The sequence below is a fragment of the Conger conger genome, chromosome 2, assembly GCF_963514075.1.
Source record: "Conger conger chromosome 2, fConCon1.1, whole genome shotgun sequence".
NCBI lineage: Eukaryota > Metazoa > Chordata > Actinopteri > Anguilliformes > Congridae > Conger > Conger conger.
The window spans coordinates 56,775,352-56,790,544 of NC_083761.1; the positions used below are offsets into that span (position 1 = coordinate 56,775,352).

At 40.3% G+C, this 15,193-nt stretch overlaps 2 protein-coding genes across 2 annotated transcripts; one reads left to right on the forward strand and one right to left on the reverse strand.

Annotated features, from left to right (window-relative positions):
• Nucleotides 1–221: 221 nt before the first annotated feature.
• On the reverse strand, nucleotides 222–8,531 carry LOC133122064 (eukaryotic translation initiation factor 3 subunit B-like). Its single transcript, XM_061231746.1, has 19 exons — nucleotides 8,303–8,531; nucleotides 7,168–7,360; nucleotides 6,955–7,074; nucleotides 5,665–5,722; nucleotides 5,142–5,270; nucleotides 4,851–5,008; nucleotides 4,592–4,723; nucleotides 4,261–4,327; nucleotides 4,079–4,125; nucleotides 3,463–3,673; nucleotides 3,173–3,245; nucleotides 2,946–3,068; nucleotides 2,650–2,728; nucleotides 2,406–2,544; nucleotides 2,162–2,287; nucleotides 1,949–2,026; nucleotides 1,743–1,851; nucleotides 1,011–1,126; nucleotides 222–721 (listed from the first exon to the last, which is right to left on the reverse strand). The coding sequence occupies exons 1-18, from the start codon at nucleotides 8,403–8,405 to the stop codon at nucleotides 1,023–1,025; spliced, it is 2,049 nt and encodes a 682-aa protein (XP_061087730.1). The 5' UTR covers nucleotides 8,406–8,531; the 3' UTR covers nucleotides 222–721; nucleotides 1,011–1,022.
• On the forward strand, nucleotides 8,037–14,350 carry brat1 (BRCA1-associated ATM activator 1). Its single transcript, XM_061231747.1, has 14 exons — nucleotides 8,037–8,594; nucleotides 9,350–9,479; nucleotides 9,625–9,783; nucleotides 9,879–10,022; nucleotides 10,728–11,157; nucleotides 11,322–11,441; nucleotides 11,553–11,644; nucleotides 11,751–11,869; nucleotides 12,519–12,702; nucleotides 12,796–12,866; nucleotides 12,947–13,013; nucleotides 13,120–13,218; nucleotides 13,307–13,476; nucleotides 13,569–14,350. Exons 2-14 carry the CDS (start codon nucleotides 9,359–9,361, stop codon nucleotides 14,268–14,270), a joined length of 2,478 nt encoding a protein of 825 aa, XP_061087731.1. The 5' UTR covers nucleotides 8,037–8,594; nucleotides 9,350–9,358; the 3' UTR covers nucleotides 14,271–14,350.
• The last annotated feature ends 843 nt before the right edge of the window (nucleotides 14,351–15,193 follow it).

A 15,193-nucleotide genomic window follows, 5' to 3' on the forward strand; every position in this document is an offset into this window, starting at 1 on the left:
CACCACCAACCACCAACTTTTGATTATGGAACACCAACTTGGAATATTTTAAATGTGGTATGCCCATCAATAATTTAATTCAAATATAAAACTTTACCCTCTTGAAGGGAGGATGAACATTAGTTTCTGCAGTACTTCTGGCATTATATGCATTGCAACACACTAAAATGTACATCTTATGAGGGGATGATGAACAAAGAAAAAAGTCCAACAGACAAAAGGTCATGCAGGCTAGCAACCATACTTTATTAATTACCTTGTAGTACAATTAATATCAGGTAATCGGAATGGAGGAGGATACAGTCCACTGTAGTGCTGCTTCAGCACACTAATTATTTTGTTAATCCTTCTGAATATTTGTACAAAACACAGTTCCTTCCATTTACAGAAGTAAAAATAGTTCATGGCAAACTGTGGCATCGTACGTTCTCTTGTAGTGGCAAATTATTTTGGTAACTAATAAAATAGATGGGGGAAAAGAGAAATTAGATGTTAAGTTGAGATGTTATAATTTATGAAGGAATTATTAAAACGTATGCCAAAAAAAGCAAAAACAGCAGCTTAAAATTCTCCCACCGCAGTGACCAGTATTAAAAGGCACTATATACTGATGCCAGACAAGGGTGAAGTTTGAGCATGGAATTTCCAATTACACCGAAACAATCTCAGGTGCTTTTCCCCAGACGCAATGCACCAGAGCTCCTCTTTGAAGACGAATGGGCTGTTGAAATAAAATGAGAAAAAACATGGATGAACATGAACAGGTATAACATAGCATACATAGTAATGTTCAGTCAAGGCAGTCATAATCTAAACCAGCAATCTCAGTCCAATTATACCTTAACATATGAACTAAAACGGAGTACAGAAAATGGCTGAATTACTTTAATCAAATAAAGTTCAGAGGTACAGACTCAGAAGAAATGAAAGCCATAAATCTTTATTTACCGGCACCAAAGCTAATATGCATATAACATCGACAATAGATTCTGTAGCTCAATGAATTATACCTGCTATCGGAATTACTCCGGATCTCCAAGTGGAATAATTTCTTCATTGATGAAAAATTCAATGGTCTCTTCTTCCCAATCCTCAACATTGCTGTCAAGTTCATCGGTATCCACACCTAAGAAACATGAACAAGACTTTATACTGAAAATTTGCAGAATGCCCACCATTTTATCCAATATGACAACAGATCATTTCAAAATTCTATTATCATTCCCTACTTTCAAACAATATACCAGATAACTGGAATTGGCATGCCACCGTATTTTTTCCTTAAACGATAGTTTTGATTTCCATCTGTGCCTTTTCAGCTCCATATGTAACGTCACACACCAACTTTATAAATTACGACTGCTACAATGTGCTCTATATGACTTCACCTTAAGACATCTTTAGAAATGTTTGTGTTTATTTCTTAGAGATGTTTGAATTCACTGACACAAACCGTTCTATTAGGATACAAATCAGCTCTCTGAATAAATGTGGAAATGCACAGTATTTACAGCTTCTGGTGCATCACAGACCAAGCTCAAAAGGGAACAATACTCAGGTGAAACAAGCCCTTTGCAAGGTGCCTTTGCGGGACATGTATATTACATTATACACATTATATAAAAGGGCACTCAAACCACATAAAACAAGCTTTCTATTAGCCCAATGTTAAACTTGTTAGCTAAGTAGTAATAAAAAAAAAAATACAAAAAACACTATGTTTGTTAGGAAGCCAACCATACCTCCTCTCAGTTCCAGGCGTAGAGTTCTCTGTTCCTGATGCATCTGTGTCGCGTTCTCACGGTATTTGCGATAATCGTCCATCATGGTGCGTCTCTTGTCAACCAATTCCTGCACAAGTGTTGACAGTTATAACTGAAAAGCTATCCTTTTTGAGCTGCTGATAAAATCTAATCCAACAGCTATGGGATGCTACAAGGGCCATTACCTTGGATGCCTTGGACTGACTCAAACGATCCTTCTGCTCAAAGATCTTGGAATACTTCTTCAGATCCTTCTTGATAAGCTGTCGAAATAAATTTTTGAGTGTGTATTCATGCAAGGACAAAAGGAGCCATCATAGGCACAGATCCCCATGAAGTTTTAAGGCTGGTAAAAATTAGCCACGTTTAAATGGTCAGATAGCAGCACAGTTTCTCACCTTGATTTCCTCCTGACTGAGCAAAATGGCCGGACGTGGCCTCCACAGCAGCTGGCAGAACCGATCCTTGTTGTTCTTTTGGAGGAGGCGTCCTTGGAATGTCCAAAGCCAGAATGCATTGTCCACCTGATGAGGAACACAAACAAACCATTTCGACAAATCCTTTAATCTTTCAGCCGTACCATGCTTTCAAGGTTTGAGTTCATCGGTCTGTCTTGCCGCTGCGGGGGAAAAATGTGTCTACCTTGTGGCTCCACCAGGAGACGGAGGTGACCACAAATCGGCCTGTCGGGTCCCACTCAACATCTGAGGCCATGTAGTGCTCTGCAATGTTCATCAACGTACAGTCCGAGGTGTCAACAAAAGCCAGAGCACCGTTCATGCTGCGGAAGAGAAATGCAAGAATCAGCACATGCCATACTCAGTTAAACCGTTTTTTATGATTATATGAGATAAAAAGCTAACCGCACATATACAAGCACACATACCTTCTCAATCCAGCCAACACCAGGAACTGTCCTTGCGGACTCCAGAAAATGCTGTTTGCTTGTTGTTTGTCGAACATTTCTGGAAGAAAACAGCACAGGTCTCATCAGCCTCAATACGGTTGAATATTTAATAGGAGAACATGGGCTATTACTACAATAGCTTACAATGCTTTTAGGTTGACCAATTACTGTATTTTAATGCTAGATTACAAATGAATTCTCCTAAAATCAAATCAGTAAACATTTCAACAAATTCTATACATGAAATTTCATCAAAGGCTTTAATCACGACATACTTATCAGTTCTATTTTGCCGTTGTTCTTCACGTGGTAGAAAGATGCATTGATTCGTGGAGATTCTCCATGCAGCACAGCAAACTTGCTTCCGTTCGGCTCCCAGGCGAAAGCGATGATGCCCTCTGTCATGGTTAAACGCTTCATTAAACATCTATGCACCTGAACCAGGCACACAGTGCAGAGCTGAACATCACCATCATCAGGCCAGTCCCCACACGTCACTTACCCTTCATCTCCACCACATCTACAGGCACCTGCTTCTCCCTCATCCGGAAGATCTCAAAGTTGGTAACAACACCCTAGAATGCAGACAACCAACCTGAATTAAGGGCACGTCAAAACAACGTATGGACCAGGGGCGTCCAATCCTATTCTTGAATTTCAACATAAAGTCTAGTACCCAGAAATGTGTATTGGTAAGCACCCCTCAATACCACTGTCAGAAAACATACCGTACTACAAAAATAACTTAAGTTTAAAAAGAAATGTGAGCGAGAGAACAGAGGTACACTGTACCTGTGTGCCCTTGGGAGTCCTATCCACCTTCACACACAGGTAATCTCCCTGCTTCTGCCAGTGCAGCTTGCAGTCCACCACATTGAACAGGTTGCGCACTCTGATCTCTTGCCTGGATGGAAGCTGCATGAGAGTCACCCTTGCTGGAATATCTTTATCCTCTGGGACCCAAAATGCAATGATGTTGTCGCCCGGAGACCAAGAGAAATCCCTGCAGATGACATTTTAGCTTGCTTAATATGCTTACATTGCTGAAGGGCTGCACCTACTATTAATTAAGGACACGCGATATGGAAATTCTGGAGCCGATATAGAACCAATTATTATGCATCTAGAGAGCTACAGTGTCTCTGTACGGCTTTGCTTCTGAGTTTCGATTATATAAATGATAAAATAATTCATTATAAATAAGAGATGCAGATAAGTATGATTATGCTACTTTCTGCAAATGAAATTACTACTTCATCTATCAGCGGCTCAACAAATGCACTGTTAATCTGGCCATAATCTTAATATCCAGCTGATAGATATATTTGTTTTAAACCATTTTTGTCTGACACGGATATGACCGCTATCTAATCCCTACAAGAAATGTGAAGGCTAAGGCTGCACTCACTTTATCCCACTGATTTTCAAACTCTTCTTGTCCAAGAGTCCCATAGACTGCAAGAAAAAAAGTAATAATCACATTTCACATCGCATAATTCCAGCAAATTACAAGGAATTTGCTTAAATTACATTGTTCACAGAAATTCTAAGCAATTTAAAGCAAATACAAAGTTTTTACAGGGGTCTTACTGGTGTTTCATAGATACTGAGTGTGTCCTGGGTCATTCTAGCAAAGAACTTTCCATCGTGACTCCATCTGAAATGGGAAAATTAGGAATTTAGGATTATTAAGGTTATTTGTCATTGAAACAAATGCTACTTATCAAACATGGGCATGTTGTAGGAAGTACATTTTTCATCAGAAAAGTCAAACCAAGTATTGGATGAAAACTTCATTCTCAAACTAATCTCCATCATGTATGAATATTTGGTGAATTACAGAATTTCACTGCCCATCTAACCCTATATGTACAATGAAATGAAACCAGGGAAACAGCCTTTAGCACAAAGCTAAACTCACTTGAAGATTGGCCAGTGGGCAGAGCTTTCACAGTGGAACCCTCTCTTCTTCTGTCCAGTCAGGACATCCCAGATTATAATGGCCTGAGGGTCATCCTTCGTGTCCATCAGAGGGCTGAAAGTGACCATGTACCTGAGAACCGAAAAAACACACGGTAACAAATCTAACAGCAGAATGCATTTCAATAACAGTTAGTGATGCTGATATGCATTTGTTTAATTTGGCATCAGGAAAAAAAAAAAAAAAGTTTTCTGGCTACCTTTCACAAGGTGAAAAGTCAATGAGCTGGACCCCCTGGTGACTGAAGCGCTGGATCTGTTTGAATTTCTCTCCACCCCAGAGCGCAATGCCCCTCTGGTGGAATGTGGCCAGGTAGGTGCCTTTCGGAGACCAGCGCACGTATGTCTCAGTCCACCGCTGCAGATGAGAGGATCAAAGGAATTACATTACTGAACGGGTGACACATAACATAGTACAGTATGATAATCAAAACACCAGTCCATCCTGTTCCCACATGTACACAATCTGCAAAGCACTTAAGATCACTCACAGCTCTCTCCTCAGCTGTAATTGGCTCCTTGGCATCATTGGCATAGATTCCTGTCCTTTCCCCGGATTCATAAATGACACTGTAGTGGTCGCGACAGTCTGGGTCCTCCAACCAGTGCCGCAGGTTTCCCTATTGCCAAAAGGGTGAATACTCATGAGAAGGGAACAGACTCAAAAACTAGACCCATATTAAAAGCATGAACCAACACAGGTAAAATGTCCTACCTTAAAGCATTACATATTTTTACTCATTTTACAGACGAAACAAAGCTCTTGAAATATTTAGAACACACAGCCTACATATGCAACAAATGCATAACCTAACCAACACTGCCATCTAGCACGTTCACTGGATTAATGCATCCTACAAAAAAATTTATGAAAGTGGTCTGTAACCAAGAAGTAGATCCAATACAATTCCAAAACGTATTAAACCCATAAACATTTGCGACATGGACAGTTTAGCACTGATTAACATAACTCATATGGAGAGTCCTTTGTTATTGCCTTAGGGAAACACTCACAAAGTCCTTGAATGGCTGTTTCTCTGGTGTTTCCCACTCATCGCTGATAGTCATGTACCTTTAAAAATAACCAAAAGATATTCATACTTTTCATGCATAATCCCCTGTTTAGACCAACAGCACACAAGTATAATTTTAAAAATGTGTATGAAAAATAATGACAACTACATATTAGGTTTGGGGTTTAACTTAGTAAATATGAATCAAGCAAATAAAAGCTATAGTACAAAGGGGAGAGACCCTAATCTCCTCGCAGGGTCTGCAGGCATTTGCTTCAACCGTACGTTACACCACCTGATTTCACGAATTAGCTTATCTGAACTGAGCAGGTGAAATAATGAGTCAAATCAGGTGGCGTAGCGCACAGCATGTGTTGAAATATTAAAATACAGTGCCATGAAAAGGCATTTCACCCCTTGCTGATTTTTGTGTATCTTTCATATAGAATGGTTTCAGATCTTTAGACAAAATGTAATATTAGAAAAGGGAACCTTGAGTAAACACCAAAAAAATTATTTTCTATTATTTTTAATGAAGTTACCATATAAAAAAATAAGTGCTCCCTTAATCTTAAAAAACGGATTGCAACACCTTTAGCAGCAATGACTGCAATTGAACACTCCCTATAATTTCATATTCGTTTTTCACATTGCTGTGGAAGTATTTCAGCCCACTTTTCTTCGCAGAACAGCTTTCATAAAAGATCATAGATCAAAGAAATCTTCAGGAGAGATGGGGGGGGGATATCAGTCTGGAAAGGGTTACAAAACCATTTCTAAAGCACTGGGACTCAAACCACAGCAAATGCGGTTATCTCCAAATAACACTTGCAACAGTGGTGAATATTCCCAGGAGTGGCTGGCCTGCCAAAATTCCACCAAGGGCACAGTCATAACTAATCCAGGAAGTCACACTTGATCCCAGAAGAACAGCCAAAGACATGCAGCCATCTAGCCCCAGCTATATCAGTGTTCCCAGCTCTACAATAAGAAAGAGACTAGGCAAAGAGGGGATTCATGAGAGAGTAGCAAGGTGGAAACCAAGAGGAACATCAATGCTCACCTCACAATTGCAAAAAAGCATGTGGGTGATCCCCAAACCTTATGGTCCCATTACCGTTTACTGATTTTCCCTTAGTCCAAAATAAACTTTTTCTAAAGAGCTGAAACCATTCCGTGTGGAAAAAAACAAACAGCAATAATAGAGGAAATCGTGGCACTGCAGAGAACGTATATGAAATATATTGACTGGGCAAAGAGGGAATGTTCACTATATATCAAGATAACTTACTTGTCAAAGTCAGTGAAGACATTCACGCGAAATGTGTGTTGCTTGTCCAGCTTATAACCATCAGCATTTTTCACAGCTTCAGTGGCATGAATGGGTGATGCATACTCGAGAAAAATATATCTAAAATTAGAACAAAAAAGTTGTGAATAATTTATACATTATACTCAAAAACTGTATAAAAGCAAGACTACTATACCGCGCAATAATACGAACCCTTTTGTCTTGCCTTCAGCTTCAGGGTAGAACTCATTGGTAATTTTACCAAATTTTGAAAAAATCTTATGGATAACATTTTTCAGTTTCTCCAGACGTTCTGGTCCGACCTGGGGGACATTATCTACCACCACCACAGAGTCAATGCCATCAGTTTCCTGTGGCTTCTCCCTCAGGATATCGCCAAAAAGCTCTACAAAACAGATAAAACAGAAGCTGAAACAATGATAAACTTAAAGCACGCCTTGATAACACGGCAAGGGCAGGCCCATCTGTGACAGCTTTCAGCTAACGTTAACTGTAACAGGAAAAGCTTACATTTTCAACAATGTCCTTAATGTATGCATTTTTTAAATTATGTAGATTTAAGCTGTTGTTTCGATAGCCAATTAGTCGACAATAGCTAGATATATGTACTCCACTACTGTGTGGCCCAACATTACTGCAACTAGCAGCTTCCCAGCTTGGAACAATTAGCTAGCCAAGTGATCTACTATCAACTGCTAGCTAACATCAGGACACTGAATGGACGGTCCGCTAATTTACATTTGCTAGCTAGCTAGCTATACGTTACTTAACCATCATACAGTTACTTAATGTTACTGCATCGAAATATGTCCCGGTTTTAGGAAGTTTCCCCAGTTGAATAATTAGTGTGTTTGCAGCTGAATTTGGCTGGCACCGTTAGTTACGCAACATAACGTGAACCATATACCGTTCCAACACAAGTTCAGCTAACTGCAGCTGATGCAAACCAATTTTGCAACGACAGCTACGTTGTTCATGCGTTTGTGTAACGTTAGCTACCTACTGTATCGACGTGAAATCGACAAGCTAGCCAAGCCAACGTAGCTAAATCAACTCCAGCCAGTGGGCCTGAATTAGCTAGCTAGGCCATAGACTACGGCATAGCATGGAAGTGTAGACATTCTACGTTCTAATGCAAGTTGGTTAAAAGTTGATAAAAATCCTGGCCTAGCTAGCTAAATGATAACTACACGTGCAATAAAAACTGCTACACTCCCGCAACACCCTCTTGCTACAAAATGCAAACTACCGGTAGCTAAGTTAGCTTGTCGCCCGTGCAGTGGGACAGGCCGGCCTGTCTGGTGCTTTCTTTAGTTTGCTTAGCTACCCTCGTCATCGATGTCATCTTCGAAATCCTCCGTATCACTGAAAGAAGGCTCTTCGTCCTCTTCAAATTCGGCTTCAGCCGCTATATCCTCAGTATCCTGCATTTATGTGATGATTTTACTGCTTTTTGATGGTGAAATTGAATAGGACGCTTCTCACGTTAAGCCGGAAATTTTACTCAGCAAACCATGTGGTATTCACCCACCGGCGCCAACCATTCAATGACGATGAAAAGAGCGATACCTCTTTGAACGGGTGGATTCTAGTACACATTGCAACCGATTTGTGCACTGGTATGTTGAATGGAAGAGATCACGACAAGGAAGCAATTTCGAGTCTATATATAATAAAACAAGGAAAGGCATGGGTAGTAATACACAAATATGAAATCCTTTACGTTTGTATTTGACTACACCCTGTAGTGCAGGTGTCCCTGTCAGGGCGTTGGTTTGGTCCAAAAATGGACGTATGCGTTAGCAGTCTGTAGTTGTTTGCCCTGTAGCAGCAGAAAGTGCGAAAACATTTCGAGAAGCGGTAATAAAATAAAATGTTATTTAACCAATATGTGCTTACGTTTGTCTATTGTTACTCTGCTGTGAATATTTTGCAGTCAATTGTTCATTATGAGTTTTTACTGTTAAGCTTCCACAGCTAGCTAACGAATGAGCGCGTTTTAACTTGGCCATAAGTTACATTTACATTACATTTACAAGTTGGCATTTAAGTGGACATACATTTGTCTATATCGTTATCAGCAAGTTATATCAACAAGCATTGTTTGACTTATTTAGATGTGAATTCGCTAGCAATAGCAAATATGCACTAGCCACAGCTGCTAGGTTATTAGCTTTTTCATTATTTAAAAGTGGATTGCTTGGCCTGGTTTTGATGCCTTTTTACAGTCTACTATTAAAGCAGCAAATTCAATTATACAGCTCTTAATAATCGCAGACGTGAGCCACGTTTACTCCTAGAGCTTCTTATTTCTTCCAAATTGTACGTTTGCTTGTGCTTGCAATTGAATTAATTTTATGTAACCTTTCCTCAGATAAATGAAATGGACAGTAAATGTATGGAATTACTGCCCCTTGTATGTGCAGTTCTGGCTGACCCGAAACAAGCACTGTCAGATGACACGTGTTTAGAAAAATTCCTGGACTGGTTCGGTGCTTTAACAGGTAAGAATAAGATCAAAAAGTAATTTTACTGAGGGATGATGGATGTTCTCTGTTGCGCAGGCCGTTTTGATTTATTTTCCTTTTGTGGGTGAAACTATTTTCACTCCTTTTCATTCATGTAACTTATTGTTTTGTTTTGTTTCAGCACCCGGTTCTCCATTACTGGAGATACACCCCTGCCTGATCACATTCATATCGAGTGTGTGTCAATCAAAGACTGCAGACCCCACCATTCTCTCCTTTGCTCTCAAGTTGGCTGGGCTGCTAGCTGCCAGTGAAGAGGGTTTTTACATCTTAAAGGCAAGTAAACTAAAAAGATGCAATATTTGAGATTTGGCTCATCCTGCATAATGAATTAAAAAAAAACTCTGGATAATTCTGAATTCACATTTCAGCAAGAGAATATTTTGGAAAGTGCCTTTGAATATCAGGGGTGGAGCGGATCATGTCTATGGGAAGATGCAACAGTGCGGAGTGGGTGGGTCCATGGTTTGCGAAGCATGGTCCAGCACCGGGAGACTATGAGCTTCCTGTTTAAGAAAGGTGAGTGTTGACAGTTAAGTACCACAATACTACATTTAGGTTATGCTTATGGAATATGCAGTGAGAGCATCTACAGTAGGTTAGTCAATTACCTGTGCAATCACATGTTTTCTGCTTATGCTCGCTGCCATTTTTTTCACTCAGCTGTACATCATCTGATCGATGATATTATTGTATTACAGAACTGCACAGCCTCTTTTTCAGCCTGCTTAACCAGACAGCATTGGATGAATCAAGATTTGATTCCAGTCTATATGTGTACATCATTACCCTAAAGACTTGCATTTTAACAAGCCATGGAAATAACCCAAATTACATTTGTTGGCGTATCTTTAGTTCTCAGGGTATAAACGTGTGATTAAGAGTGTAAAAGATCATGGTGTTATTTCTCTGTGGTCCCTCGATAACCCCTAACAGAGATGAGAATCCAGGTTGGAAGCACGTCATACGAGACTGAAGACTGCAGTTAGATGTCAACTCTTTGGCACATCAATAAGAGTTAACAGCAGGCTATGTGATACATGATACTGCATGGGGCATGTCTTCAATTTCTGCACCAGAGCCAAAACCAGATAATGTAGAACATTACCAGCCATAGGTCCATAAGGTGGCAAAGTAGCATTAAATGCTCCGTGTTCTGTAGGGTCCATTAAAATTGCTCTCTGCTGGTACCACCATATGTATCTCATGTTTGTGTCTCCACAGGGCTGATTAAAGTGGTCCTGCATTTGCAGACAGACAAGAGTCTGTTTGTTGCCTCGGCAGCCAACCAGCTTTTGGCTCACATTTTAAACTTTAGTGAGCGAACAACCACATGCATATCTTTGGAGAATGGCAGCAAGTCTGACCCCAGTGAGATGCACAAGGACCAGGGCACAACAGAGTGCCCTGAGTGCCCTGAGTGGGCTGATGGGATCATGGAAATCATGAAGCATGTGGAGGAATCGCTGAGCTCAAGCGTCTCTTTCCGTGCCTGTCAGTCACTGAAGCTTGTGGCACGGAGTCTTGCCCATTGCCAGCCACACGTCAGGGAGATGCTGTGGCAGAGAACTGAGGGGGCTGTTGAGATGCTTTTGGGAAATGAGCAAAGCTCTTTGACACAGCTGTTCATGGAGGTTTTACAAGCTGCTGCCAGGTGTGTCTACGATTGCTAAGCACAAACACAACCATATTTTAAACAGTGTTTTTACCACATGCTTGAAATGTGATGTAGTTCAAAGAGGTTATTGTTACCTGTATTTTTTGTGTTCTCCATCACATCGGCTCACAGTGTATTCATATATAGAAATCTTTTTCCAGGACCCCTTTATTCAGCCAGACCAATTCCAGTATTGTAACATTGATGGAAACTATGCTGTGCACTCTAAAACCGACACAGGCAATTCCATTCGCCTCAGGGATTATCCATCTGGAAAATTGGTAAGTGTAGTGTATGTTCCCACTTATATTGGTACATTTATTCTATCCCAGCCTGTGACTGCTTGTCAAGTATCTGCATTGGACTGTGCCTGTATGCTTATTGTTCTTCAGTCCGCAAAGCTTAAAGAAGAAGGCTACTGGGGTCATTCTTCGACCGCTGGAGCTCGTAACTGCACCAGCTGATCTACAGCAACTGCACTCAGGTAACTTCTCTGACGGATTGAACAAACTGTTCGGTTATCATTTTTGATCAGTTTGAGGCTGTATGTTTATGTGTGATACACCATCACATTGAATCTCCCACAATAGATTTGGTCCAAGAAGGTGGCTGCCAGCATACTTCCCTAGAAGAGCACTTATCCCAGAAGAGTTCTTGTATCTCACTCCTTTGTCTTTCATTGTCCAGCATATCAGAGCTGGCAGGCATGGTATGACTGTGTAATATTACGATTATTTTGACTTCTACTGTTGAAGAGCTGTCTATTGTAGAAATATACAGTGGGCTCCAGAATTATTGGCACCCTTAATGAAAATTAAGGGTGGATAAAAAAAGGTTGCAGATTAAAAACAACATGGATAATGATTGAAATGTTATGTTCAAACATATTGGAAAACTAGATAGATAAAGACAATAGCTGTAATCTTTGCCAGGGGTGTTTGCACAAAGTATTAAACCAGAGGTGCTAATAATTGTGTAAACAGTTTTTTGGGGAAATACATTTTTTATTTGAAAAATGTAAGACTGTGATTCCATTGAATCATTAATAAAACACACTACGCATATTTGAAAATAAAGCTTATGTCAATAATTTTTTAAATAAGTTTTTCTACATGTTTCTACAAGTTTACAGCACTGTTTATGCATATTTATTAAGGGTGGCAACAATTCTGAAGCCTACTGTATATATCTTAAGAGTAACCACTCCATTTTTAGTGAAAATCGTGATGGTAATTTCTCTTCCTTAAATATCTCTTTTGTTAATAAGTTAATTGCCTGACTATGTTGATACTGTGAACGGACTAGTGAATTCTATCCATGTCTGAAGAAAGTGAGAATTCCACATCATCTTTCCCCAGGGCTCCCTCAATCTGGAAATGCCAGTGCAATCCGTGATCCTGTCAGTTATCAGTGTGCTGAAAGTCTGTGTGGGAATGCCAATCTCCTCCTCTCCTGTTATCAGTACCTTCAGAAACCTTATTGGTTGCTCAAAAGTTCAAAAGTGTGCCCTGGATAGCCTAGCTAGTCTTTGCCAGTCTCCAGGTAATTCATGCTTCGAAAAGATTACCAAGTACAAGAAATACAATAAATAAAATAAAGTGAACTTCACTGGTTTTATTGTTCTTACTCCGTCAGAGAACATTGTCAGGAGTGAGGTATTTTCTGTTCTTCTACAATATCTGGACAGTCCTGATACCAACTCAACTGTAAGTTTTCGTTTACTTCTTTCTTCTTTTTTAGTTTTTTCAAAAATGTCAGAATCGGTCATTGCATCTTTTTATCTCAGGTTCTGCAGAAAGCTTACCAAGTGACCTTGACGTGGTTGTGTATATGCTCTGAACCTCCTCCACAAGGTTTGTTTCTGAATGTCTCATAGTTGTCCAGACTGGTTAATACTTTTAAGTCTGAAAGAGCGCTCCAACACGAGGCTGCATTAGCTGTGATCCTCCCTGTCCCCAGCTCTCTTCTCCGTGCTGATGAAGAGGCTCTGTGACATGCGATGGGAAGTCAGAGATTCTTCTCTCGAGTTCCTCGCTCAGCTCAGCTCACACTTTCACGGTAAGATTTGTTCTCCTGGTTTTGAATTTATTTCTGGTTTGTTTTTGAAGGACCCATTAATTTCATTCCTCCTCTTTGTTTGACATAGAGAACCTTAGCTACTGTGAGGACCTGTTAAGCAGTGGAGTCCCTGGTCTCTCATTCACCCTGCTGACCGACCCGGAGAGCTACGTGCGGGCGAGCGCCATCTTTGCACTGGGACGCACTGTCCGCACGACCAACAAAGCAGGCGTCCCAGTATCTGGCCATGTACTGCTTGTGAGTCTCATTTCTAGGGTGCTGTTTCTTTTAAAATGTGATTGCCTCTTCTGCTTTCATTCTGTAACGTAATGTATTTATGCTCTCTCCAGGGAGAACTTGCCAGGCGATTTGTGGACATCTTAGCTCAGGACACAGAGGTGTTCGCCAGGAGAGCTGTGATTAAGGTCTTTACCTTGTGGCTCTCCTCTCCATGTCCTACAGAAGACTTGGAAGAACCTGTGAGAAGTGTGTTGACACTGGGCAGTGAAGACTTGGACTGGGAAGTGAAAGTCCATACTCTGGAGCTAGCTCAGATCCTGATCAGTCAAACCCTGGCACAGTCTGGTCACTCCACGAGTCCGTACGCAGTTAGCTGTGCCACGCGCCCCAGCGGGGACCACCTTACAGAATCGCTGCACAGGCTGCAGCACCTCAAAATCTTCTCCGTTCTCTTCAGGGGGTTGTTCGACTGTGACAGGCCTGTGGCTCAGAGTGCATGCTCTATCCTCCTCTCTCTGAAACTGGTGATCAACGAAAACACTCCTTTAATGGATAGGAAAGCAGTGTGCGATCTGCAAGGACAAAGTTGGGTTGAGGACTCTTTGAAGAAGCACCTTGAGAAACTCCATGTTGGTGCAGAGTCACAGAAATCGATGGGCGTTGTGGAGGTGTTGTTAGTTTTAGATCTGGAGGATATGCAGCAGACCTTAGGACAGAGCAGTGATCACCTGGAAAACAGTCCTTGCTCTCTAATGGAGGACATTCTTGCTGCAACTCGCATGTCAGAGGACAATGCTGTGGACTGCTACTAAAATTAAATTCAGTTTTGTATCACATTCTACATTTTACATCATTTTATACTAGAATTAAATAAATGCATTTGAAAAACTTATGCAACAGAATTGCGAGGTGTTCTTGTGTTTTTATGCTAGTGATTAAGGGTAGCATCTGTTTTCATGACTTGTCTAACAATTAGGTTGACCATTAATCTAGCTGTAAATCATAATACTTTCAAAGCCATACATACCATATGGCAAAAAAAAGGAACAGTAATCCATACCCATATTTCCCCACATGATGCATATCCATATTTCATGCCATGAACACACTTTTAAGCTTTCTGTCAAATAAGAAAGCTGAAGCTTACAAGCAAACAATGCAGTATATAAAATGACGAATGACAAGTGGGTTCAGAACTCAAAGCAAGTGGTAAGATGCACTGGAACAGCTATTACTTTTATTTTGGTCAGATTTGTTTGTTTTTAACAGATTTTAGGTTGCATAATATAGGTGGAGCTAACATTTGTTTATTGACTTCCATGATGTTTTGTTGTGGGGAGAAAGGTGTCATTGCAGCCATTAACAGTACTGGGTAGAAACCATCCATTTTGAGATTCATTAACCTTCTCAGCCAACAACATTTATCTTGTACAATAAATAATAAGGTAAACAGACCCAGTAGGTTATCATACATAAATCCACTTTTAGGGATCATCAGTATACGGGGGTTCTTTTTTTCTCATTGTGAAGGGAATTCATTACAGTAATATGCTATCCAAACAAAATGCTAATTTGAATATGCAAATAAATGATGTCTGTATTATATGGAAATTCTGTATGTGAAATTCGATCAAGCAGTATATATTACATGAATTGAGCAGTTAATTTTCCAATGGAATTCATGTCAGTACACAAACTCAATTCTCAAGGAAAGAAAAGCTAATTGAAACAAGAA